Genomic DNA, 26246 nt, shown 5'->3' on the forward strand with positions numbered 1-26246 from the left:
CCTGTACTGCCACCTTCAGGGACCTGTGCACATGTACTCCAAGGTTTCTCACTTCCTCTACCCCTCTCAATATATTCCCGTTTACTGCATATTCCCTTTTACTGTTTGCCCTCCCTAAGCGCATTACCTCACACTTCTCCGGGTTGAACTCCATTTGCCACTTTCACGCCCACTGCACCAACCCATTGATATCTTCTTGGAGTCTACAGCTATCCTCTTCACTATCAACTACATGACCAATTATTTGTGTTGTCTTGCAAATTTGCCATTCATGCCCCCTACATTCAAGTCCAAATCATTAATATATACCACAAACAGCAAAGGACCCAACACTGAGCCCTGTGGCACACCACTGGAAACGGATTTCCATTCACAAAGACATCCATCGACTTTTACCCTTTGTTGCCTGTTACTGAGCCAATTTTGGATCCAATTTGCCACGTTTCTGACCAGTCTGCCATGTGGGACCTTGTCAAATGCCTTACTAAAATCCATGTAGACAACATCCACTGCACTACCCTCATCAATCCTCCTTGTCACTTCCTCAAAGAATTTAATCAGATTTGTAAGGCACCTTCCTTGAACAAATCCATGCTGACTATCCCTGATTAAAGCACGCCTTTCCAAGTGGCAGTTTATCCTATCTCTCAGTATTGATTCTAATAGTTTGCCCACCACCGGGGTAAGACTGACCAGCCTATAATTGTTCGTTCTTTCCCTCGTACCCTTTTTAAACAATGGCAGTATGTTTGCAGTCTTCCAGTCCTCCGGTACCTCCCCTGTATCTAGTGAGGATTGGAAAATGATCTTCAGATCACCCGCTATTTCCTCCCTGGCTTCCTTCAATAGCCTAGGAAACAATCCATCCAGCCCTGGTGACTTAACAACTTTCAAGGATTCCAGTCCCTCTAGTACTTCCTCTCTCGTTATGTTTACCTTATCCAATATTTCACACCTCTCCTCTTTAACTACTGCATCTGGATCATCCCTTTCCTTCGTGAATACGGAGTCAAAATATTCATTTAAAACCCTACCCACATCTTCTGCTTCGACACACAAGTTACCCTTGTCATCCCTGATAGGTCCCACCTTTTCCTTAGCTATCCTCTTGTTCTTAATGTACTGATAAAACATCTTTGGGTTTTCTTTAATCTTACCAGCTAATATTTTTTTATGCCCTCTCTTTGCTTTCCTTATTTCCTTTTTTACGTCATCCCTGTACTTTCTACACTCCTTTAGGCTTTCTGCAGTATTTAGTTTTCTGTGACAGTCATAAGCTTTCTTTTTCTGCTTTATCTTGCCCATCTATTTTTCTGCTTTATCTAGACAACCAGGGGCTCTAAATTTGGCAGTGCCACCCTTTTTCTTTGAGGGGACGTGTCTGCATTGTACCCGTAGAATTTCACTTTTTAGTGCCTCCCACTGGCTTGCCACTGATTTCTCCTCCAGTAGTTGTGTCCAGTCCACTTCTGCCAAATCACCTCTTAGTTATGTAAAATTTTCCTTCCCCCAAATTAAAACGTTAACTCTTGATTTAACTCTCCTTTTCCATAATAATGCTAATACTAACTGAACTGTTACCTCCAATTCCATACGCTCTCACCTTTGCTAATAATAGACATGTTTGATAATGGACATGTTTGTTTACCACGTGGCTGTCTCTGTAAAGAGGCTTGTGTATAAATTCTGACATATTTTACACAATTGGTGATGACACAATATATTAAGCTTAGTTCCGGTGACTAATTTAACTGTCGGCCACACTACCTTCTTGCAATAAAACAGTTCTGTTGATGAAAAATATTGGTTATTAAGATTGTAATTTTGCACCATGAGCAAAGTGCAGTGTTCCTGCTAGGGCTAATGGTGCTGCAGGTTTTTGTCCAGTATTAGGAAATCAATGTAGGATTTCATAGATAGCTGTCATTGAGAAATTAAGGTAAAATTATTAGGAACATAGGAACAGGAGTAGGCCATTCAGCCCCTTGAGCCCGCTTCTCCATTTGATAAGATCATGGCTGATCTGTGATGTAACTCCGTATACCTGCCTTTGGCCCATATCCCTTAATTCCTTTGGTTGGCAAAAAGCTATCTATCTCAGATTTAAAATTAGCAATTGAGCTAGCATCAATTGCCGTTTGCGGAAGAGAGTTCCAAACTTCTACCACCCTTTGTGTGTAGAAGTGTTTTCTAATCACACTCCTGAAAGGTCTGGCTCTAATTTTTAGACTGTGCCCCCTACTCCTAGAATCCCCAACCAATGGAAATAGTTTCTCTCTATCCACCCTATCTGTTCCCCTTAATATCTAATAAACTTCGATCAGGTCACCCCTTAACCGTCAAGACTCTAGAGAATATAGCCCCAATTTGTGTAATCTCTCCTTGTAACTTAACCCTTGAAGTCCAGGTATCATTCTAGTAAACCTACACTGCACTCCCTCCAAGGCCATTATGTCCTTCTGAAGGTGCGGTGCCCAGAACTGCTCACAGTACTCCAGGTGCGGTCTAACCAGGGTTTTGTATAGCTGCAGCATAACTTCTGCTTCCTTGTACTCTAGTCCTCTAGATATAAGGGCCAGCATTCCATTAGCCTTATTGATTATTTTCTGCACCTGTTCATGACACTTCAATGATCTATGTACCTGAACCCCTAAGTCCCTTTGGACATCCACTGTTTTAACTTTTTACCATTTAGAAAGTACCCTGTTCTATCCTTTTTGGTCCAAAGTGGATGACCTCACATTTGCCTACATTGAATACCATTTGCCACAGTTTTGCCCATTCACCTAATCTATCAATATCCCTTTGTAATTTTATGTTTTCATCTATGCTGCTCACAATGCCACCAATCTTTGTGTCATCGGCAAACTTGAATATGAGACTTTCTATGCCTTCATCTAAGTCGTTAATAAATATTGTGAATAATTGAGGCCCCAAGACAGATTCCTGCGGGACTCCACTAGTCACATCCTGCCAATGTGAGTACCTACCCATTATCCCTACTCTCTGCCGCCTTTCGCTCAGCCAACTTCCTAACCAAGTCCGTACTTTTTTCTCGATTCCATGGTCTTCTATCTTAGCTAACAGTCTCTTATGTGGGACTTTATCAAATGCCTTCTGGATAACATCCATTGACATTTCCCTGTCCACTACTTTAGTCACCTCTTCAAAAAATTCAATCAGGTTTGTCAAGCACGACCTACCTTTCACAAATCCATGCTGGCTCTCTCTGATTAACTGAAAAGTTTTGAGGTGTTCAGTCACCTTATCCTTAATTATAGACTCCAGCATTTTCCCCACAACAGATGTTGGCTAACTGGTCTATAATTCCCTGGTTTCCCTCTCTCTCCTTTCTTAAAAAACGAAGTGACATGTGCAATTTTCCAATCTAGAGGGATGGTTCCTGAATCTAGAGAACTTTCAAAGATTATAGTTATGACATCTGCAATGTGCTCACCTACTTCCTATTGTAGACATTTGGTCAAGTAAGTCTCAATGTAATTAAATTGTGATTTTGGATGATGATCTCTTGTTTGCAGAGGAAGGTTTGTACTGTGTTGGACTAATGCACAGTGGTTAAAATAAACTATTAACTCACATATTTTGGCATTTTTTTCACTATAACTCAAAACTCTTGTTGGAAATTGTATCTAATTGAATTTCAGCAGTGAATACTTGAATTTGAAAGAACAACTTAACCAAAATACGTGAGAAATGTTACATGGGGAAATTGTTGTCACTTATTTAGACCAATTTGTAATTTGTATTGTAAACTACTTTAAACTATTATTGGCACTTACCCAGGTCTGATGTTCAGTACCTCTCAGTACAGCAAGGTATTGGCTACTTCATAAATGAATGGTCCAGATTTGTAAATTATACAGTCTGATAAAATCAACAAAAAATTTGCCAGTGAGAATGTTGATCTACAAAGAAATATGACCCCATCTGGACTTAAATAGTCTGCAGAATAATGGCCTGTAATGTTGAAAAGTTCCCAGAGAGGAATTGAACATCAAAGATGAATGCAAAGGATCTCATCTGTATAGACTTAATTCCTAATTTACTTTTTGTTCATCTTTATCTTTCAGATGTGGACATTCTCCAAAGGCTGGGCCTTACTGGGAAAAAAGCACAAACATTGTCATCACCATCTTCTACAACGTCCCACTCTGTTCCTCAGGGGGTCATTCCTTTCAAATCAGGAGTTATTCTCACACAGAGAGCTCGCATCAAAACACCTGTTGCAGCACTCATTCCTGCTTCGTATGGCACTAACATCGCTATTGTTTTAAGCCTGTGCTCACATCGTATCAACAATGCTTTTTTATTTACTGTTAGAAATAAGAAGAAAAAACTTCAGCTTGGTGTTCAGTTTATACCAGGCAAAATCATTGTGTACGTAGGACACAAACAGTCTGTATATTTTGATTACGATGTTCATGATGGCCAGTGGCACCACATGGCCATTAACATCAGAAGCCGAAAGGTTACTCTATATACTTCTTGTGGGAAGAATCGCACTAATGCAAATTTGCATTTCAAAAAAGAAGATTCTTTAGACCCAGAAGGTTCCTTTCTTTTGGGAAAAATGAACCAAAACTCAGTTCAGTTTGAAGGAGCCATCTGTCAATTTGATATTTATCCATCTGCAAAGGCAGCTCATAATTATTGCAAATACATAAAAAAACAGTGTAGGCAGGCAGATATCTACCGGCCGAACCTTCTCCCCCTACTTCCTCTTTTACCACGTTTTCCCAATTCCTCTGCCACCTCTCCTTCACCATTTTTGCTGCATGAAAGGACCGAAAAGGATGACAACTATACAGAGAGGGTAGCTTTGATGGGCATGGCTCAAACAATGCCGAACCTCAGCATCCGGACCAGTAAACATTCAGCTTTTGATACCACAACCCTGCCTACTGTGCTGTCAATACAACACAAGAGCACTGTCGCCTCCCATCTACAGCTGGCAACCTCAACACTACTCCCAAGCACTGAGTTTCTCCAGTTCCCTCCACGTATCAAACTTCCAACCACAACCCCTGCTATGATGCCATCTCACACAGTTCCAGACAAATCAGTGGAAAAGAATAATGCAAAATTAGAGAGGCAGGAAGTACAGATTAGCCAAAGCCCTCCTGACAACACAACAGAGCAAGACACCAAAAAGAAAACTAACGCAACTGTAAAGGTGACAGCAACTCCAACATCAGCAAAACCAGTGAAAAAGAAACCAGAATACCAATCCACTGAGAGTCGATTTGTGACCCAGAAACCAACCTCAACAGAATTTGTGGAAGAACAGCTACAAAGACAGAACAAACAGCCAGCAGAAAAGAAAACTGAGCCAAAACCAACAACAACTCCATCCTATTCCAGAGATACCTACACTGTCATGTCTGTAACACCTGCCGCCACAGATGGATACCAAACCTTTGGGATGGAAAGTTTTACCATTGATCCACTGTTTCAAGGACTTCTAGGTACAAAAGGGGACCCTGGACCAATGGTAAGATTAATGTATCTGTCTGTTATATTTAAAGACTGTGAGATAGTGCATGTTTTGTCTCTCATGCATCCTGTATCACACATCAGGCATCACACTTAATATGCAAAGTGTGTGTCACACTTGTACCTTTGTAAACAATTTTACAACACCAAGTTATAGTCCAGCAATTTTATTTTAAATTCACAAGCTTTCGGAGATTCTCTCCTTCCTCAGGTAAATGTTCAGGATCTCCTTGAAGCCTACGCATTTATACATATTGAATAATACATGGTGTTTACAGACTGCCCCTGCAACTGCCCGTTGCCAAGGCAATCACCGTGTTCAGACAGAGAGGTGTCATCTGCAGAACCCCCGAATACACATTCAACAAAAAAACAAACAGGGAAAAAAAACAGAGAAAAAAAAACACAGAGAGAGGCAGAAACATCCGGAAGGCAGAGAGAGCCAGCAAATGACCCATTATATTAAAAACAGATAACATTTGTTCGCTGGTGGGGTAACGTGTAGCGTGACATGAACCCAAGATCCCGGTTGAGGCCGTCCTCATGGGTGCGGAACTTGGCTATCAATTTCTGCTCGACGATTTTGCGTTGTCGTGTGTCTCGAAGGCCGCCTTGGAGTACGCTTACCCGAAGGTCGGTGGATGAATGTCCATGACTGCTGAAGTGTTCCCCGACTGGGAGGGAACCCTCCTGTTTGGCGATTGTTGCGCGGTGTCCGTTCATCCGTTGTCGCAGCGTCTGCATGGTCTCGCCAATGTACCATGCTCTGGGGCATCCTTTCCTGCAACGTATGAGGTAGACAACGTTGGCCGAGTCACAGGAGTATGAACCATGCACCTGGTGGGTGGTGTCATCTCGTGTGATGGTGGTATCTGTGTCGATGATCTGGCATGTCTTGCAGAGGTTACCGTGGCAGGGTTGTGTGGCGTCGTGGACGCTGTTCTCTTGAAAGCTGGGTAGTTTGCTGCGAACGATAGTCTGTTTGAGGTTGGGTGGCTGTTTAAAGGCGAGTAGTGGAGGTGTGGGGATGGCCATAGCGAGGTGTTTGTCCTCATTGATGACATGTTGAAGGCTGCGGAGAACATGGCGTAGTTTCTCCGCTCCGGGGAAGTACTGGACGACAAAGGGTACTCTGTTGGTTGCGTCCCGTGTTAGTCTCCTGAGGAGGTCTATGCGATTTTTTGCTGTGGCCCGTCGGAACTGTCGATCGATGAGTCGAGCGTCATATCCCGTTCTTACTAGGGCGTCTTTCAGCGTCTGTAGGTGTCCATCGCGTTCCTCCTCGTCTGAGCAGACCCTGTGTATTCGCAGGGCCTGTCCATAGGGGATGGCCTCTTTGACGTGGTTAGGGTGGAAGCTGGAAAAGTGGAGCATCGTGAGCAAACTACCCAGCTTTCAAGAGAACAGCGTCCACGACGCCACACAACCCTGCCACGGTAACCTCTGCAAGACATGCCAGATCATCGACACAGATACCACCATCACACGAGATGACACCACCCACCAGGTGCATGGTTCATACTCCTGTGACTCGGCCAACGTTGTCTACCTCATACGTTGCAGGAAAGGATGCCCCAGAGCATGGTACATTGGCGAGACCATGCAGACGCTGCGACAACGGATGAACGGACACCGCGCAACAATCGCCAAACAGGAGGGTTCCCTCCCAGTCGGGGAACACTTCAGCAGTCATGGACATTCATCCACCGACCTTCGGGTAAGCGTACTCCAAGGCGGCCTTCGAGACACACGACAACGCAAAATCGTCGAGCAGAAATTGATAGCCAAGTTCCGCACCCATGAGGACGGCCTCAACCGGGATCTTGGGTTCATGTCACGCTACACGTTACCCCACCAGCGAACAAATGTTATCTGTTTTTAATATAATGGGTCATTTGCTGGCTCTCTCTGCCTTCCGGATGTTTCTGCCTCTCTCTGTGTTTTTTTTTCTCTGTTTTTTTTCCCTGTTTGTTTTTTTGTTGAATGTGTATTCGGGGGTTCTGCAGATGACACCTCTCTGTCTGAACACGGTGATTGCCTTGGCAACGGGCAGTTGCAGGGGCAGTCTGTAAACACCATGTATTATTCAATATGTATAAATGCGTAGGCTTCAAGGAGATCCTGAACATTTACCTGAGGAAGGAGAGAATCTCCGAAAGCTTGTGAATTTAAAATAAAATTGCTGGACTATAACTTGGTGTTGTAAAATTGTTTACAATTGTCAACCCCAGTCCATCACCGGCATCTCCACATCACACTTGTACCTGTTTGGGTCAAATTTCATGTTCATAAAATGGTAATAAATCACACCTGAACATGTAGACAACATACCAGTCAGCAAGTAGCAAGCAGAAATGAAAACTACCAATCATGAAATCAAAATGGGTAGCCAGCAGCAGCCACTAATAATTAAGGAGAAAGTAAACCAAACAAATCACTCAAAATACTTTTTGAAAATCCTTTCAGCTAGCATCCTGGTTCTTCCACAAAGCTGAACATGTACTGTTGGAAATAAGGTTTGTAACAGCACAAGAACATTAAAAAAAAAATCAAAATTTACAAGAAAATGATTGAACTTGTCAATGTGTTAAGAATGTCCAACAACATTTTTCATTTTGCCTCGCTCTAAAGCCTAGGGCTTGAATGCATTGGATTCCCAGAGCTATCACTCTGTCAGCTGAAAGTACATTATAGGGCAAATTTTCCTCTGATGGTACTTGGGCAGAGTCTCCAGTATTTGATTGATTTAACCCCAATGTTTACTTTTTATTTGTCAAGGGTAAAAATCAGATTTAGTGCATGTAGCCTTTATAAACTGCTCCCCTCTTTTCCTAGATATGGCTTGAAATTTATGATATGGTATTTGTAAGATGGGACTAAATGGTAAAAGTACACTGCACTGTTTGATATTTTGTCTGTAGTCCCGTGTTATTTAAATTGCCGAATAGCGCTCTATTATTAATTGTAATTTTTCCATTGCCACATAAATTTGATCAGTTGCTCCAAAGTACAGAATATGGGAAGAAAGAACAAGCAAGAGATACCTATAATTGTATTTATATTTCCATGGCAAGGGATTATAAATTTAAGCAGTACAAACCATTTGTGTCCTAGCCCTACAAAATATAACCTGACTCTCCTTTATTTGCAGAACATGTTTATGCCATTTCCTCTTGTATATCCTCCAGATGGCCTGATGCCACTAGCTTTTTGTATTGTGGTTTATACCCATCTAGTTGATGCTAATGTGAAATGTAGGGAGCAAGGTGTATTTCTGATTCATTTTCTTACAAGCAATTGGGAATTGTAGAATTTGTGACAATTGCAATATTGTTTAAAGGATGGACATCAAAGGAAAGCAAAATAATACTAAAACCAGATTTATATTGGAGGATGGATTGCACCTAAAATTGGTCAGAATCTGACCTCCATTAAGCAACATAATTCATGAGTGTTATGTAGAACAAAAATCTAAGTGTCCTACCTGAGGTAGGTTTCATCCTCATACATAATTTAGTACTCTCAAGGATAAACCATAGATGGACTCACCACAGGACCACACATTCGTACGTGCACAATTTAAAAAAAGTATTACCCCATTGCAGTAGGTATGATGTGAGTTGGCTGTATCCAACATGGCACAGATTATAGCACCAGTGTAAATATACCATTACCATTACAGATTACACAGACTCAGGCTATTGAATTTAGAATACGGACCTGAAATTAAAGTGGGTAGTGCAGCTTTAACTACAGCATGTATATTCTTCATCGATTTCAGCTTTACCTTGCGGTGCCAAACTGAGCAAAAGGAATTCATATGACCATACAAAATGGCAGCTGAAAAGGCCCATCAAGGTTGCAACGACATACACCATTGACTCACCCCCTAATCACACAATCTCTCCAGAGAGGCAAAAACACAGAGTAAAAAATGCTGTGGCCAATTCAGGAAAAACTCTAGTAAATTCCTCTTCCATTCTCTAAGGCAATCAAGCAAAGCTCTAGGAGACTTTGAACATCTTAGTCCCTTGCAGTTGTTACAATATCACAAGTAAAGCTTATGGTTTACTTTATCCCATTAAGTATTTTGTATACCTCTAAAAGGTCCCTGGTGAAACATCTCATTATGGAGCTGAACAGTCCTAGTTTTTCTTCATAGTTCTTCCTTCTGACACTAGGGGATCAATTTTCGGATGGCCGAGCGGGTGCATGCGTGGCGGGGGGGGGGGCTCCTAAAATTGGGGATTCCCCAGTGACGCGAATCGGTGCGTGCGCAGCCCCCGCATGTGGGACTCCCACCGGCAATCAAAGCCGGCGGAATCCCACTTAAGATCATTATCTGGGTACTTGAGGTCGTTTACCCAGACCTCATTAGTTGGAGATTTTAGGAGGATTCAGATTTTGGACTACCCAGAGCGTGTTTCCCATGTTGGGGAAAACACTCCCTGTTTAAACAGATCCTGAGGAAGGAGGAAGCCTCCGAAAGCTTGTGATTTTCAAATAAAATTGTTGGACTATAACTTGGTGTTGTAAAATTGTTTACAATTGTTTAAACAGACGTATTGCAGCCAGCAGCCAGTGGCAGCTGCAAAGGTCCATTTAACAGGTGCGGGGTAAACCCTCATTCATTGCAGCAGGGCACTCTGTCACCTCAGACAAAGTTTGGCCTGCCACACCAAATGATTAAATCATACCCTAAACTTTGCTGTACAAACACATTTACCTACTTTGTGGACCCCCTCACACTCACACTGTCAGGATGCGGGGTGGGGGGAGCCATTGCTGCATTCATCACTCCATTGGAGGACGAGCAACATCACCAGCCTCGCCAGGCATGCCGTCCACCTCTGCCACACAACACAGTGCTGTGCAACAGGCACCTGCACAAAGTAGTCGCGAACCACACATACACCCACTGTAGGGTGACCCAATGGGTGGCATCAAGGGTGTTCATGGAGAACCTCATGAAAGGGCATTATTGCACAAGCCGGTCAAGAATGGCCAAGACGTGGCAATAATGGTGACAATATAATATGTAATGTGAGTTGATCAGAAATCAAATATAAGTAAAAACCATGACAAACCCTCAAACACCCTTGTGCATCCCCTTCATGTTCACGACACGTTTGCCTAATGCTTCCTCCTACACATATGTGATGCATGCCCTGTGGCTGCAGCACAGGTAGTGGCAGGTGGGGTGAGGCTAACTGTGAAAGAGATGCATGAGAGGGTGAGTATGAGACAGAGCCATGATATTGTATGAGGATTGGGTTGAGTGGTAGTGGTGGTATGAGTACTGGCGAGGTGAGTAAGTGCAGGTAAGATGAGGATGAGTTTTGAGTGGGTGTGAGGAGTGATGTGATAGAGTAGTGTTGGCAGTGCAGAAGGAGATGTGGGATGGGGGCAGTGATGTGACATACGGAGTGTAGGGGAATGAGTAAGTGTACTCACTTTGGCTGACCTACTTAGGTCATTGAAGCGCCTCCAACACTGTATGCAGGTGCGTGATATGTGGGTGGTGCTAGTGACCTCCTCTGCCATCTCGAGCCAGGCTTTCGTGGTGGCAGAGGCAGGCCACTTTCTCCCGTCCGCTGGGGAGAATATCTCTGTCCTCCCCCTCCTCCTCACCCCATCCAGTAGGACCTGGAGTAAGGCATCATTAAACCTGGGAGCAGCCTTCCTCCTGGGCTGCTCCATGCTGTAATTTTGGCTCCTTTCTGCAGCATCAGTCAGTGGAGGACTGCCCCTTTAAATGGGGCTCCTCCAGCTGACAGCCTACGATGCGGGTGCGCAGTCCACCCGCTGTGCAGCTTTCCAGCGCGAAACCTGGAAGCCAAGATAAGTGGCTTCAATTTACTTACGATCGCGTGCCAAACCCACCGATTTTACTGGGCAGGTTACCCAAGCACCCATATCGGGCTGTAGGAATCAGCTTTGGTGCTCTCCCCTCCACTGTTTCTAGTCCTGGATGGCCCCCTTATTTAATGGTCACCAGAACTATGCACACTACCCGCATTGCAGCCTGATAAGGGCACAGTACAACTTCAGCGTAACTTCTGGGGATTAGAATTTAACTGATTTGGCAATATAACCCAGCATTCTATTTGCTTTGTGTATTGCTGCCTCACACTGTTTGGACATGATGAGTAGTGCATCAAGTGATGAAGTAAGATGGGAGGAGGCATGTGTGGACCACAAACACCGGCATAGACCTGTTTCTGTGCTGTAAAATTCTATGTAATTCTATATAAGTGACACCACTACACCTTTTTTTAACTTCTTCATGGCAAGTTCTAACCACCCATGGAGTCCACATGCCTCATATTCTTACTTCTAATATGCAGTTCTTGCATTTGTACATACTGAACTTCATTTGCTGCTGATAAGTCCAGATGAAAACCCTGTCTAGCCCCCATTATAAGATCTTAGCTTTTCCACATCATGTGACTTCCCTTGTCAATTTCTGATGTCACCACCTCAAGAAAATCTGTGAAGTTGGTCAAGCAAGATTTGCCCCGTCCATTATTTAGTATTTTTATACAGATACTCTTCTATTTCATTGATAATAGAATCATACAGCACAAAAGGAGGCCAATCAACCTATCGTGCCTGTGCCGGCTCTTTGAAAGAGCTATCCAATTGGTCCCACTCCCCTGCTCTTTCCCCATAGCCCTACAAATGTTTTCTTTTAAAGTATATATCCAATTCCCTTTTGAAAGTTACTATTGAATCTGGTTCCTCCACCCTTTCAGGCAGTGCATTCTAGATCATAACAACTCGCTGCGTAAAAAAAGTTCTCATCTCCCCTCTGGTTCTTTTCCCAATTATCTTAAATCTGTGTCCTCTGGTTACTGACCCTCCTGCCAGTGGAAACAGTTTCTTCTCATTTACTCTATCAAAACCTTTCATCATTTTGAACACCTCCATTAAAGCTTCCCTTAACCTTCTCTGCTCTAAGAAAACAATCCCAGCTTCTCTAGTCTCTCCACATAACTCCCCTCATTCCTGGTATCATTCCAGTAGATCTCCTCTGCACCCTCTCCAAGGCCTTGATATTCTTCCTAAAGTATGGTGCCCAGAATGGACATAATACTCCAGCTGAGGCCAAAACCAGTGATTTATAAAGGTTTAGCACAACTTTCTTGCTTTTGTACTCTATGCATCGATTTATAAAGCCAAGGATCCCATATGCTTTATTTAACAGCCTTATTGATGATTATGGATTCAGTTTGTTTTCCAATTATTGAGGTCAGAGTAATGGATCTATCATTGCCAGGTATATGTCTGTCAACATTCTAGAATATGGGAACTACATTTGCCTATTTCCTGTTTATTTGAACCTCCTAGTGTTCATTGACTGTCAATGGACATGATTTTTACTCGGAGCTGGGAACCCAGCGGGTGGGTAGATGTGCGCATGGGGAATCCGAAGGTCGAGTGAGTGCGTCACGATCTGCAATTGCAACTCAATTGGAGGTCATTATTTTTGCATCTGAGTTTCCCAAACGACAGCTGCCTGTCGGGAGGGAAAGGAGAGGCGACTTGGCCAGCCGTCATTAAGTGGGACAGCGCTTCTGGTTTTGTATGTGCCCGCATCCAAACGTGCCTGGGTTAAACGCGCCCAGCCGGGTTGCGGTCCCACTTCAAAAAATTGTTAATTTTACCCCCCTCCCGCCCCCAGCCCACCCGTTCTTTGGGGTTAAAATTATCCCCAATGAATTGCTGAATTTTAGCCTAGCTAGACTGCATGCTTCACTGATGTCAAAGTTCTAGAGCACGTACTTTTCTCTGTTGTTCAAAGGTATATTGTTAGTACCATTCCTGGTTAGGTACCTCCAAGAAGAAGTCATTTAGCATGTCAACTATTTTCTCTATTTATCCTCATGTTCAGCTTTATATGTGTCATTTAGGGTTTTAAATTTTACTCTGACTACCCTCTTGCTGTTATAGTATTGGAAGAATTTTTTGGCTTGTTTTGCTGCTGTATCACTTTCCAGTTTTCCTTGGCATCCCATCCACTTTTTTTTGACCTGCTTCTGTATTATCTTGTACTCAGCCCAATGTTTACCGTCCCTTCTTCCTACAAGCTTTTAAAATATTTTTTCTATTAATCAGCCTTTTAATTTTCCTTATGTTCAATTATGGAGCATTTTAATTTTCTTTGCATTTGTCACAATTAGATATGTACTTGTTCTGCATATTCCCCATTATAATTTTTTTTGAAGATTGTCTATTTATCCTGGAGACTTATTTTTGAGTAATGTCCTAAGCTCAACCTTCCTAGCCCTGAATTCATATAGGATTCCACTAAGTCAGATTGAATGTGCTTTGGCCACCGTAACTTTATGGCTCAGCTGCTTCCACTCCCAAGTGTCAGCTTGGCTGAGTGGTATTACTCTTGCCTCTGAGGAAGAAGGTTGTTCAAGCCTCACTCCAGGATTTAAGCACATAATCTAGACTAACACTTCGGGGCAGTACAGAAGAAGTTGTCGGAGGTGCTGTCCTTCAGATGAGATGCCAAACTGTGTGCCCATTTGCTGATGAACAAAGAGATCTGATGGCACGATTCAAAGCAAAGAAGGGGAGTTCTCCTGGTATATAATCCCTCAACCAACGCCACCAGAAACTCACTGCTGTTCGTGAGGGATCCTGCTGTGTGAAAATTGGCTGCTGCATTTGCCTACAAAACAATAGTGACTATACTGTAAAAATAATTTATGGACTGTGCAGTCCTTTGGGATGTCCTGAGAATATGAAACTCGTTTGCAACTCGCCGGTTTAATGCAAATGATGCCTGAGGGCCAATTTTGATCAGACTTCAGGCCGACAATCTTGGGCACCTGTTCCAATCGCACCGCCCATTTCGCGTCGGAAACCAGCACGAGTTGAATTTCTCCCCGATTGAGTCAGAAAGCTGTTGTGAACCGCACTGACAAAATCAGAAAAATTTCCATTTAGCATTCCTAGTTGGACTGGCCAAAATAGCCTATCAGTGCTGCCTTCCTTTTCTATGCTCACCCTTATGATAATATCATCATAAATTGAGTCATTTTCCTTATTTTGGCCAGGAATCTTTCACAAACCTTTTATCATTGAACACATTATACTCTTTGTACTTATGCATAGATTCCACTGTGCCCCCATTTAGTTTAAATGGTGCTCAGTTTAAATGGCGCACCGTAGCTATTTCTATTTTTCTCAGAAGCCTCCAGATGCCTTCTTTATTTAGGTGCAGCCCATCACTTCTGTACCGGCTCTTTTATCCTCAAAACAATCCCAGATATTGGTGAGCTCTGCTTTACAGCTAGCAAATGATTAATTTTTGCAGTTTTCTTGTAAGTCTCATTACTCTCCTTGGCTAGCACTGAAAGTATGCCTGAAAATGCTATCTCACCACCCCTCAGTTTCAATTTGTTATTTAATGCCTCATATCTGTCTTAAAGGTATTTAGCGTAGTTACTCCCAACTCATTTACCCCTACTTGGACAACCACCTCTACCATTTAACATACAATTCACCATATAATTCCGACTAAATCTTGAAAAATAAGCTAATCAGCTAATGTTGAGATTTATGCTATAGACCTATTGTTTTCTTATAGTATAGCTGAATATCATAGATTACCGAATACGAAAGATGATAAATCGGATTAGCTATTTTTGGCTGATCCACACAGCCAAAAAGGGCTGCTATTTGTACTGAACAGAACAGATTCTTTGGATATTGTCAGTAATATTTAATCTTATTACTGTCATGGCAAATATAAATTAAAGTGATATTCTTCCACTTTCGTTCACTGAGATAGACAAGACGCTGTGACTGTTGTGACCGTCAGCAATTAAACCTACGCTGCATCTTTTTCCATATATCCCAGCTCCACCATAATATGCAAGGAATTTCAAATCCATGAAATTCAATTCAAATCCATAAAGTTCAAAATAACCACATCAAATGCCACAAAATGTATTTACAGGCCTGCAAGAAATTATGTGGCAGCTTTAAAATGATTTTTTTAATACAGTAACTGCAGAAGTTATGCTGTGGCAGTCTAATAAGACATGTTAGGAAATTTTGCTTTTTTTTTAAAAAAAAGAGGTTTGAATGCTGAAATGGATCCAGGTGCTCCATGTCTCCAAAAAAAAATGAAACAACAAATTAATTTGTTTCACACAAAATACTATTTTACTAGCATGACTTACTAAAAAAATGTATAAAGAAGAGAAACTAGAATTTAACTTTATACCTGCAACAATACTTTACTTAGTAGAGAGCCTTCCATTGGTCAACACCATGTTGCATTGTAAAGCAATAATAGCTTTTGGAAAAGGCATTTTCAAGCACAGTCATGGTTGTTCCCAGTCACAGTCACAGAAGATTTCATTTGTGACTTTGATTAGAGCGTTTCAGTGCTGTGGCAGGGACAGAAATCTGATTGGAGAAATTCAAACATGGAATTGTGGAGAAAATGACCTTGGGCTCGATTTTACCGGCGGGTTTCGTGTGCGTTTCCAGCGGGGGGGGGGGGGCCCCGAAAATCCCGATATCCAGGCACGTGACCGGATCGCGCCATGATCCCGCCCACTTCCGGGTTCCCCGATGACGTGCGGGGGTGCGTGCGTAGCCCCCGCTGGTGGGAATCCCGCAGGCAATTAAAGCCAGCGGGATGCCACTTGAGTGTATTTAATTTGGTTGTTCAGGTCATTAACTGACCTGATTAAGGGACTGTGTGTGATTTTGGAGAAACATGGGACTGTTTCACACATTGGGGGAAACAGTCCTAGTTGAACTGGACGTGTTGCAGCCGTCAGCCTGTGGCAGCTGCAAAGGTCCATTTGACAGGGTGGGGGGGTGGGGAGACCCTCAGCCATTGCAGGAGGTCGCTCTGTCACTTGGGACAAAGTGTGGCCTCCACCACCCCCCTCCTGACGGTCAAAGTCACCAACCTGCACACTCACCCCGGGGTCCGGAGACATGTGCCTACCTTGCGGACCCCCTCAGATGTACATATTGCGGATGGGGGCCGCCGTAGCTGCAGTCATGACCCCCTCGGAGGGCGAACAGCATCACCAGCCTCGCCATCCACGCCGTCCACCTCTGACACGTGGAGCTCCACAACAGAGTGCTGTGACACATCCACCTGTACAGCAGGAGGGAGGGCTACCGCAGAGAGAGACGCGTCGCAGAGGGCACTACCCTCGCCACAGGGTCCACAGACTGAGACGCAGCTCCCCGGACCTCTCCGAGCAGCAGTGCACACGGAGGCGCAGATTCACTCGACATGTAGTCGTGGAGATCTGCAGCCTCTTTCATGCCGAGCTGCTCCTGGCTGGCCCCAGCACCATCTGCTTACCTGTCGCTGCCAAAGTCACCACTGCCCTCCACAACCTCTCCTCCGCATCCTTCCAGGGTGCAGCCGGGTACACCGCCGATGTCTCTCAGTCGTCTGCGCGGAAGAGCCCTGCAAATACACCTGCACCTACTCTGCAGTAACACAATGGGTGGCATCAGTGGTGGGTCCTCATAGTGATACCCAGGAGCGGGCATTATTGCACAAAACAGACAGGATTCGCGGAGACATGGCAGTGGTGGTGCCAATATAATGTGTCATGTGAGTTGTTCTGAAATTCAATATAGGTAACACCCATGACAAACCCTCAAACACCCTTGTGCATCCCCTTCATGCTCACGACACGTTTGCCTTACGCTGCCTACTGCACATATGTGATGCATGCCCTGTGGCTGCAGCACAGGTGGTGGCAGGTTGAGTGAGGCTGGCCGTGAGGAAGATGCACGAGAGGGTGCGTATGGGATAGAGCCATGAGATTATATGAGGATTGGGTTGCGTGTTAGTGGCGGGGTGAGTACTGGCGAGGTGAGTAGGTGCAGGTAAGATGAGGATGGGGTTTTAGTGGGTATGAGGGGTGATGTGACAGAGTGGTGTTGGCGGTGCCGAAGGAGATGTGGGGTGGGAGGCAGTGTTGTGGCAGACGGAGTGTAGGGGAAAGACTACGTGTTCTCACTGTGGCTGACCTACTGCGGTCATTGGAGCGCCTCCTGCACTGTATGCAGGTGGGCGATATGTTGGTGGTGCAGGTGACCTCCTCTGCCACCTCGAGCCAGGCCTTCTTGGTGGCAGAGGCAGGCCGCTTTCTCCCGCCCGCCGGGAGGAAGATCTCTGTCCTCCCCCTCCTCCTCACCCCATCTGATGATACCTGGGGTGAGGCATCATTAAACTGGGAGCAGCCTTCCCCCTGGGCTGCTCCATGCTGTAATGTGTTCTATTGGTTGCAGCATCTGTCAGTGGAGGACTGCCCCTTTAACTAGAGAGCCTCCAGCTGACAGATCGTACTGCGCATGCGCAGCCCGCCCGACGTGCAGACCAGCAGCGCGGAGCCCGGAGGAGCAGGTAATTGGATCCCATTAGTGTGTTGCCTGCTACGATCGCGCGGGCAACCCACTAATTTCACCGAGCGTGTTGACCACGCTCCCGAAACCCAACCCGCCGGAAACCCGCAGGCCTGGTAAAATCGGGCCCCTTGTATTTGGCAGATGACATGTTCAAGGACTTTGGAGAGAAAAAGGGGGTTGGGCAGTACTTTGCAAGGATAGAGGGGTCAAGAGTGTTTTTTTGAGGAGAGGAGTAATGACAGTGGTTTTGAAAAGGAAGTGGACAGTACCAGAGGAGAGGAAACCATTTACAATAACAGCTAGCATGGGGGCCAGGAACGGAGGTTAGGTGATCAGCAGTTTAGTGGAACAGGGTCACGGTAGCAGGAAGTGGGTTTCATGGACAAGATGAGCTTGGAGATGGCATGAGGGGAGATAGGAGATGAATTAGAGAAAGACACGAGTTCAGGGCTAGGACAACTGGGACTGGGGGGAAGTTTGGCTTGGTGGGCAAATGTAAGTGGGGGGGGAAGCAGCTGAACAGTCCTCCTTGACCTCCCTGCAGCCTTTGACAGTTAACCAAACCATCCTTCTCCAAAGCCTGTGCTCTGTTAGCCAGTTTAGTGGGATTGTGCTCATTTGGTTCCACTCTTCCCTATCCAATCATAGCCAGAGCATCTCCAGCAATAACTCCCTGTCCCTGCACCGTTACTTCTGGTGTCCCCCAAGGATCTATCCTTGGCCCCCTCCTCCTCTTCCTCATCGACATGCTGCCACTGGCTGGCCTTCCAACCTCCATCCTCCGGGTACGGTAGCATAGTGGTTATGTTACTGGACTAGTAATCCAGAGGCCTGGACTAAAATCCAGAGTCATGAGTTCAAATCCCGCCACGGCAGCTGGTGAATTTAAATTCAATTAATTAATTTTTAAAAATTCAATTAATTAAATAAAAATCTGGAATTAAAATACTAGTATCAGTAATAGGTGGCCATGAAACTACCGGATTGTCCTAAAAATCCATCTGGTTCACTAATGTCCTTTAGGGAAGGAAACCTGCCGTCCTTACCCGGTCTGGCCTATATGTGACTCCAGACCCACAGCAATGTGGTTGATTCTTAATTGCCCTCTGAAATGGCCTAGCAAGCCACTCAGTTGTAAAATCTCGCTACGAAAAGTCAGAATAAGAATAAAACCGGACGGACCACCCGGCATCGGACCACGAGGCACCGGACACGACAACGGCAAAAAAACACCAAGCCCAGTCGACACTGCAAGGTCCTCCTTACTAACATCGGGGGACTTGTGCCAAAATTGGGAGAGCTGTCCCACAGACTAGTCAAGCAACAGCCTGACATAGCCATACTCACAGAATCATACCTTTCAGCCAACGTCCCAGACTCTTCCATCACCATCCCTGGGTATGTCCTGTCCCACCGGCAGGACAGACCCACCAGAGGTGGCGGTACAGTGATATACAGTCAGGAGGGAGTGGCCCTGAGAGTCCTCAACATTGACTCTGGACCCCATGAAATCTCATGGCATCAGGTCAAACATGGGCAAGGAAACCTCCTGCTGATTACAACCTACCGTCCTCCCTCAGCTGATGAATCAGTCCTCCTCCATGTTGAGCACCACTTGGAGGAAGCACTGAGGGTAGCAAGGGCACAAAATGTACTCTAGGTGGGGCACTTCAATGTTCATCACCAAGAGTGGCTCGGTAGCACCACTACTGACCGAGCTGGCCGAGTCCTGAAGGACATAGCTGCTAGACTGGGCCTGCGGCAGGTGGTGAGCGAACCAACACGAGGGAAAAACTTACTTGACCTCGTCCTCACCAATCTACCTGTCGCAGATGCATCTGTCCATGACAGTATTGATAGGAGTGACCACCGCACAGTCCTTGTGGAGATGAAGTCCTGTCTTCGCACTGAGGACACCATCCAACGTGTTGTGTTGCACTACCACCGTGCTAAATGGGATAGATTCAGAACAGATCTAGCAGCACAAAACTGGGCATCCATGAGGCGCTGTGGGCCATCAGCAGCAGCAGAATTGTATTCCAGCACAATCTGTAACCTCATGGCCCGGCATATTCCTCACTCTACCATTACCAACAAGCCAGGGGATCAACCCTGGTTCAATGAGGAGTGTAGAAGAGCATGCCAGGAGCAGCACCAGGCGTACCTAAAAATGAGGTACCAACCTGGTGAAGCTACAACTCAGGACTACATGCATGCTAAACAGCGGAAGCAACATGCTATAGACAGAGCTAAGCGATTCCACAACCAACGGATCAGATCAAAGCTCTGCAGTCCTGCCACATCCAGTCGTCAATGGTGGTGGACAATTAAACAACTAACGGGAGGAGGAGGCTCTGCAAACATCCCCATTCTCAATGATGGCGGAGTCCAGCACGTGAGTGCAAAAGACAAGGCTGAAGCGTTTGCAACCATCTTCAGCCAGAAGTGCCGAGTGGATGATCCATCTCAGCCTCCTCCCGATATCCCCATCATCACGGAAGCCAGTCTTCGGCCAATTCGATTCACTCCACGTGATATCAAGAAACGGCTGAGTGCACTGGATACAGCAAAGGCTATGGGCCCCGACAACATCCCAGCTGTAGTGCTGAAGACTTGTGCTCCAGAACTAGCTGCGCCTCTAGCCAAGCTGTTTCAGTACAGCTACAACACTGGCATCTACCCGACAATGTGGAAAATTGCCCAGGTATGTCCTGTCCACAAAAAGCAGGACAAATCCAATCCGGCCAATTACCGCCCCATCAGTCTACTCTCAATCATCAGCAAAGTGATGGAAGGTGTTGTCGACAGTGCTATCAAGCGGCACTTACTCACCAATAACCTGCTCACCGATGCTCAGTTTGGGTTCCGCCAGGACCACTCGGCTCCAGACCTCATTACAGCCTTGGTCCAAACATGGACAAAAGAGCTGAATTCCAGAGGTGAGGTGAGAGTGACTGCCCTTGACATCAAGGCAGCATTTGACCGAGTGTGGCACCAAGGAGCCCTTGTAAAATTGAAGTCCATGGGAATCAGGGGGAAAACTCTCCAGTGGCTGGAGTCATACCTAGCACAAAGGAAGATGGTAGTGGTTGTTGGAGGCCAATCATCTCAGCCCCAGGGCATTGCTGCAGGAGTTCCTCAGGGCAGTGTCCTAGGCCCAACCATCTTCAGCTGCTTCATCAATGACCTTCCCTCCATCATAAGGTCAGAAATGGGGATGTTCGCTGATGACTGCACAGTGTTCAGTTCCATTCGCAACCCCTCAGATAATGAAGCAGTCCGAGCCCGCATGCAGCAAGACCTGGACAACATCCAGGCTTGGGCTGATAAGTGGCAAGTAACATTCGCGCCAGATAAGTGTCAGGCAATGACCATCTCCAACAAGAGAGAGTCTAACCACCTCCCCTTGACATTCAACGGCATTACCATCGCCGAATCCCCCACCATCAACATCCTGGGGGTCACCATTGACCAGAAACTGAACTGTACCAGCCATATAAATACTGTGGCTACGAGAGCAGGTCAGAGGCTGGGTATTCTGCGGCGAGTGACTCACCTCCTGACTCCCCAAAGCCTTTCCACCATCTACAAGGCACAAGTCAGGAGTGTGATGGAATACTCTCCACTTGCCTGGATGAGTGCAGCTCCAACAACACTCAAGAAGCTCGACACCATCCAAGATAAAGCAGCCCGCTTGATTGGCACCCCATCCACCACCCTAAACATTCACTCCCTTCACCACCGGCGCACTGTGGCTGCAGTGTGCACCATCCACAGGATGCACTGCAGCAACTCGCCAAGGCTTCTTCGACAGCACCTCCCAAACCCGCGACCTCTACCACCTAGAAGGACAAGAGCAGCAGGCGCATGGGAACAACACCACCTGCACGTTCCCCTCCAAGTCACACACCATCCCGACTTGGAAATATATCGCCATTCCTTCATCGTCGCTGGGTCAAAATCCTGGAACTCCCTTCCTAACAGCACTGTGGGAGAACCGTCACCACACGGACTGCAGCGGTTCAAGAAGGCGGCTCACCACCACCTTCTCGAGGGCAATTAGGGATGGGCAATAAATGCTGGCCTCGTCAGCGACGCCCACATCCCATGAATGAATAAAAAAAATAAACTGCAGTTCATCTAAAACTCTGCTGCCTGTATCCTATCCCACACCAAGTCTCGCTTATCCATCACGTCACCCCATCCTTGCTGATCTACATTAGCTCTCGTTGCCCCAATTTAAATTCTCATCCTCATGTTTAAATTCCTTCATGGCCTCGCCTCTCCCTATCTCTGTAGCATCCTCCAGCCCTACAACCTCCCTGAACTATGTGTTCCTCTGATTCTGGCCTCCTTTGCATCCCCCCTTGCTTCCACCCTTCATTAGTGACCGCGCCTTTAGCTATCTAAGCTCCATGCTCTGGACCTCCCTACCTCTCCACCTCCCTCTCCTCCTTTAAGCCCCTCCTAAAAACCCGCCTGTTTGACCAAGCTTTTGATCACCCCTACTAATATCTCCTGCTTTGGCTCAGCATGCGTTTTTCTGCATTAAAGGTATTATATAAATGCAAGATGTTGATGTTATTGACCCACCTGGACTATGGGAGGTTTTCCGCTCTTTTAAATTGTCTCTTGAAATTCAAAGAATAATTATAAATTTACTGGTGCACATCAGAGCTGTGTTTCTTTTAGAAGCATTCAAGAATAAGGGAATTTGATTTTTATCATTACACAGAGAAAACTATATGTAAACATTGCCAGAAAAAATCTGTTTTTCTCTATTAAGTTTTAAAGATCCTGGGTGCTGTATTTATGTAGGCCAATTTTTCCATAGCATTGCGATGTCTTTGCATTGGATTTGATCTGCAGGGATTGTTTGGGGTTAGAGCTTTTTGGCAGAGAACCTAGTTTCTTCTCCTCAGTTCTACTGAGCAACATGTGATACATTTAGATTTGTGTCTGTCTGCACTGCTGTGGGCTGAGGTTGTGTAAATCATGTGTTTAAAAGTGAAAGCTGGTTGACAAGGTGTGGGCAAGCAGCCAGATCCCCAGGTGGTGGTGAGGGATGCCAATGTCTGTTAGCAAGAACCATGCTGCCAATACAGTATTATTAATCCCAAATTCCAGACAAATGTTGGGGAGAAATAAAACCCAAACATTGGAAAATTACAGCATCAAAGCAGAGGTTCTCAGAACTCACAATTACATTAATTTCTTAATTATAACTTGCATCTTACAACAGAAATATGAACTATATGGATGACTGGACTTCTAAATTGGAATATGAGATAAGACAGGTTCTGTCTTGAAAGGTTATTCTAACACAATACTCGGTATCTTTAATCTTCTAAGCATCACAGAGACAAATACAGTTAAGGAGTCTATTCATTTTATATGGACTTTAAGATAAACCTAATCTTTTTGTGCCAGCTGAGGCTTTTAATAAAATGCTACCTGTAATACACAAATTAAGAAAAAAATCAGAATTATTGTGGTAGTAATTCTTGGGGAAGCGGGTAGGGTTGCTAGGCAGCTGTCTGTTTCTAACCTTCAAGAAAAATGGATGCCAATTTATTGTTTTTGCTTGCTTCACTAAAGAGTTTATTCACTCCCTATTTATTATTTCTTTCTAGCTAGAATTCTTTTCAAATTCATACTACTTCTAGCAGAAATGATTCCAGAAGTAAACTGAAAAGTTAAGTTTGCTGATAGTAAGTATCTAAACACACAGGATCATGGGGTACTTTCTGAACTATGGGAATAGCAGGAACCATCAATAGTGCAAATCTACAGAGCATGAGTGAATGGATTCAGGGTGATTTGTAACATTTTTGACTACAGTTGAAAATAACTTAATCTAGCGCTCTAATGGCTCACAAACTACATGCACAGTGAAATGAGCGATACAGACCAGGAGGGTGCCAAGTTCAATTCCTGGTCTGTGTTGAGATAGCTGATCTCAGCAAGGGTACTCTTGACAGTGTTACAATTAGCTATAGCCCTCAGCCAGGGAAGATAAAAGAAAGCCATGACTCCAACTCATGCTTGCTGTCCAACAATTCTTCCTGGAAGCGGACACCAGGAAGACAGGAACAAGTTTAACTTTGATGATCGCCATGATTGAATAAATCCACCAATGACCATTTACAGAGTGTTACCAGTACCAGTGAAACTGCACCATGAGAAAGACTTGTATTTTTATTACCATAACGCGAGTCATCACCTTCAGAAGAGGAGTGGTAAGGGGAGAAAAATTAGAAGGAAAAAATGATAGAAGGGGAAAAAAATGAAATAATCTGCTAAGTATTGAAGCGATCATCAAAACCATTACATTTGAACACGAAAGGAAATCTTAAGGAAAGTGAGATTCACTGTACCCATTATCTGCTAATTATAAAAGATGAAACTTCAAATGAATATCATGTATCATGTTTTGCAGCTGCTCCCATTATATCTGTGTAATTAAAAGTCTTGCATCTAGCATGCATCATTTATTACACCTTTCAAAGGCATCACATCTGAAAATGTGGTCTCAGAGCCATCACAGCTCAAAAGTGTCACATGTCCTAAGGACAAAAAATCATGACTGGTAACAACACAAATGATTAATTAAGCCAATCGAATATACAATTGTCTAAATGTGAACAGGTCAAAAGTACCAACAAGGAAAAAGTAACCAGCAGAAAAACAAGCAGTTAAATCCCTCCATTTTTTCAAAGCTACCCTTCACAAACCAACAAGTGTCACAAAAACGACTAATAAAATCATCCTTTATATTCCTTTTCCACTCAGGTCAGTGTACATGGCTGAAATAACAGTATAACATAAGGAACACCTAAAAAATTACACAATTCCAAAAGAAAATCACTAAACTTACCTATAGAGTTAGATATTTAATACTGCAAGAAGTTTCTCTCATATAGGCATTCTCTTCTGCCTGAGTCTTGTGGTTTTGGAGTAGCAAATTTCACCTGAGCTTTGGGTACTGCTGAAATTCTGACTGAAAGAGGGAGCTGCATTATGGCAATTGTATATTCACTCTGCTTCTGTGCAACTATACTACCCAGAGTGAATCACGACAATCCACATCAAATAACAATGAAGCTAATTTCTTCACTGGGGTTTCAGCTAGCAGCAGTTGTCACTGCAGATAGAAGTTCTATTTTTCTGTCAGCTCCAAACTGGAAGTAAGAAGTTGAAAAATCCAAGGCGGCCACGTGCTGGTGTAAGTGTCAGGAGGGTCTTACTGGAATCTTCAACCACTGACCCTAACGAACTTTCTAGAGTTGGAGGAGGTTCCCTTATTTGGATACTAGTGGCAGGTGCCTGTGCCACTCTGAGGTGAATCAAGGCACGCACCTGCTCCCAGAGGCCAGAAAATTGGTTGATTGCTGCTGGCTTAGGTGGTGGTGGGGGTAAGGGGGGGTAGCTTCCTCTCTCCTCCCTCCTCCCTCCTGGAAAGAATAAGTGCCCCATGGTCTCCTCTGTAATGGGGTCAATTTTTAAAAAATAATTAACATTTTTACTTTCTTTCATTGACGGTGCTTGGCCATGACCCAGGCCTGCACCCCCAGGTGGGGTCCACATCCTCTATTAGCACTCTTCTTACCACCCCCTCCACTCCACCTATCAGTTTATGCTGGCTCACTTCATTTCCCCCATTCCTCCTCAGTTTATTGTAGCACCATTCTTCTCTCTGCTACCAGTTCAAATTTGTACGCTTTTCCAATTTCCCTTCCTCTCCTATTGATAGGGGCACTCTTCTCCGATTTTCCAACCCGCCCTCTCCCAGTCCCCCACCTTTCCCCATTCATATTGCACTATTCTTCTCTGATTCTCCACTTCTCCCATCTGAAGCTGCTGCTCCGGGAGACCAAAACTCTGCTACATGCTGTGGGTGATAGCATACTTTTGACCCCCTGAGCAGTAATCTTAGGTTCAGGTGAGGGGAGAATGGGGAGCAGCACTGATATACATCCGCAAATGCGAACAAGCAGATATTAAGTTTGAAACAATGCATAAAATGCAGTTGGATGGCTTGTTGACAGACCTTTAGTTCTTGCCTGCATTGTGTGAGACCTTGGCCTGCAACAGGTTGAGTGACGGCAAGATCATTAATGAATAAAGGATGCAAAGTAGATGATAACCAATTTGTGCACAAGTAAGCTGCAGTGTTTATCCAGACTCTAAAGCACTCCTTCCATGTGAGACAGCAATTTCCATGTACCCTCAAATCTGGTATTGTTCTCATGGCTTTTTACTGCCCGGCTTAGTTATTTCACACCTTTTGTTCTTTATTGCCTTTTCATTGCCGCAGTCTG

General features: G+C 44.7%; 1 protein-coding gene across 2 annotated transcripts in view; it reads left to right on the plus strand.

Moving 5' to 3' along the window:
* col27a1b (collagen, type XXVII, alpha 1b) overlaps window positions 1-26246 on the plus strand; it is a 524608-nt gene that overhangs the window by 82688 nt on the left and 415674 nt on the right. For both annotated transcript variants that reach the window (XM_067969899.1, XM_067969900.1), the window contains exon 3: window positions 4092-5512. In XM_067969899.1, coding sequence (XP_067826000.1) covers window positions 4092-5512 — 1421 coding nt within the window. The remainder of the gene's footprint in view (window positions 1-4091; window positions 5513-26246) is intronic.

The sequence above is a fragment of the Heptranchias perlo genome, chromosome 31 (genome assembly GCF_035084215.1).
Source record: "Heptranchias perlo isolate sHepPer1 chromosome 31, sHepPer1.hap1, whole genome shotgun sequence".
Lineage (NCBI taxonomy): Eukaryota > Metazoa > Chordata > Chondrichthyes > Hexanchiformes > Hexanchidae > Heptranchias > Heptranchias perlo.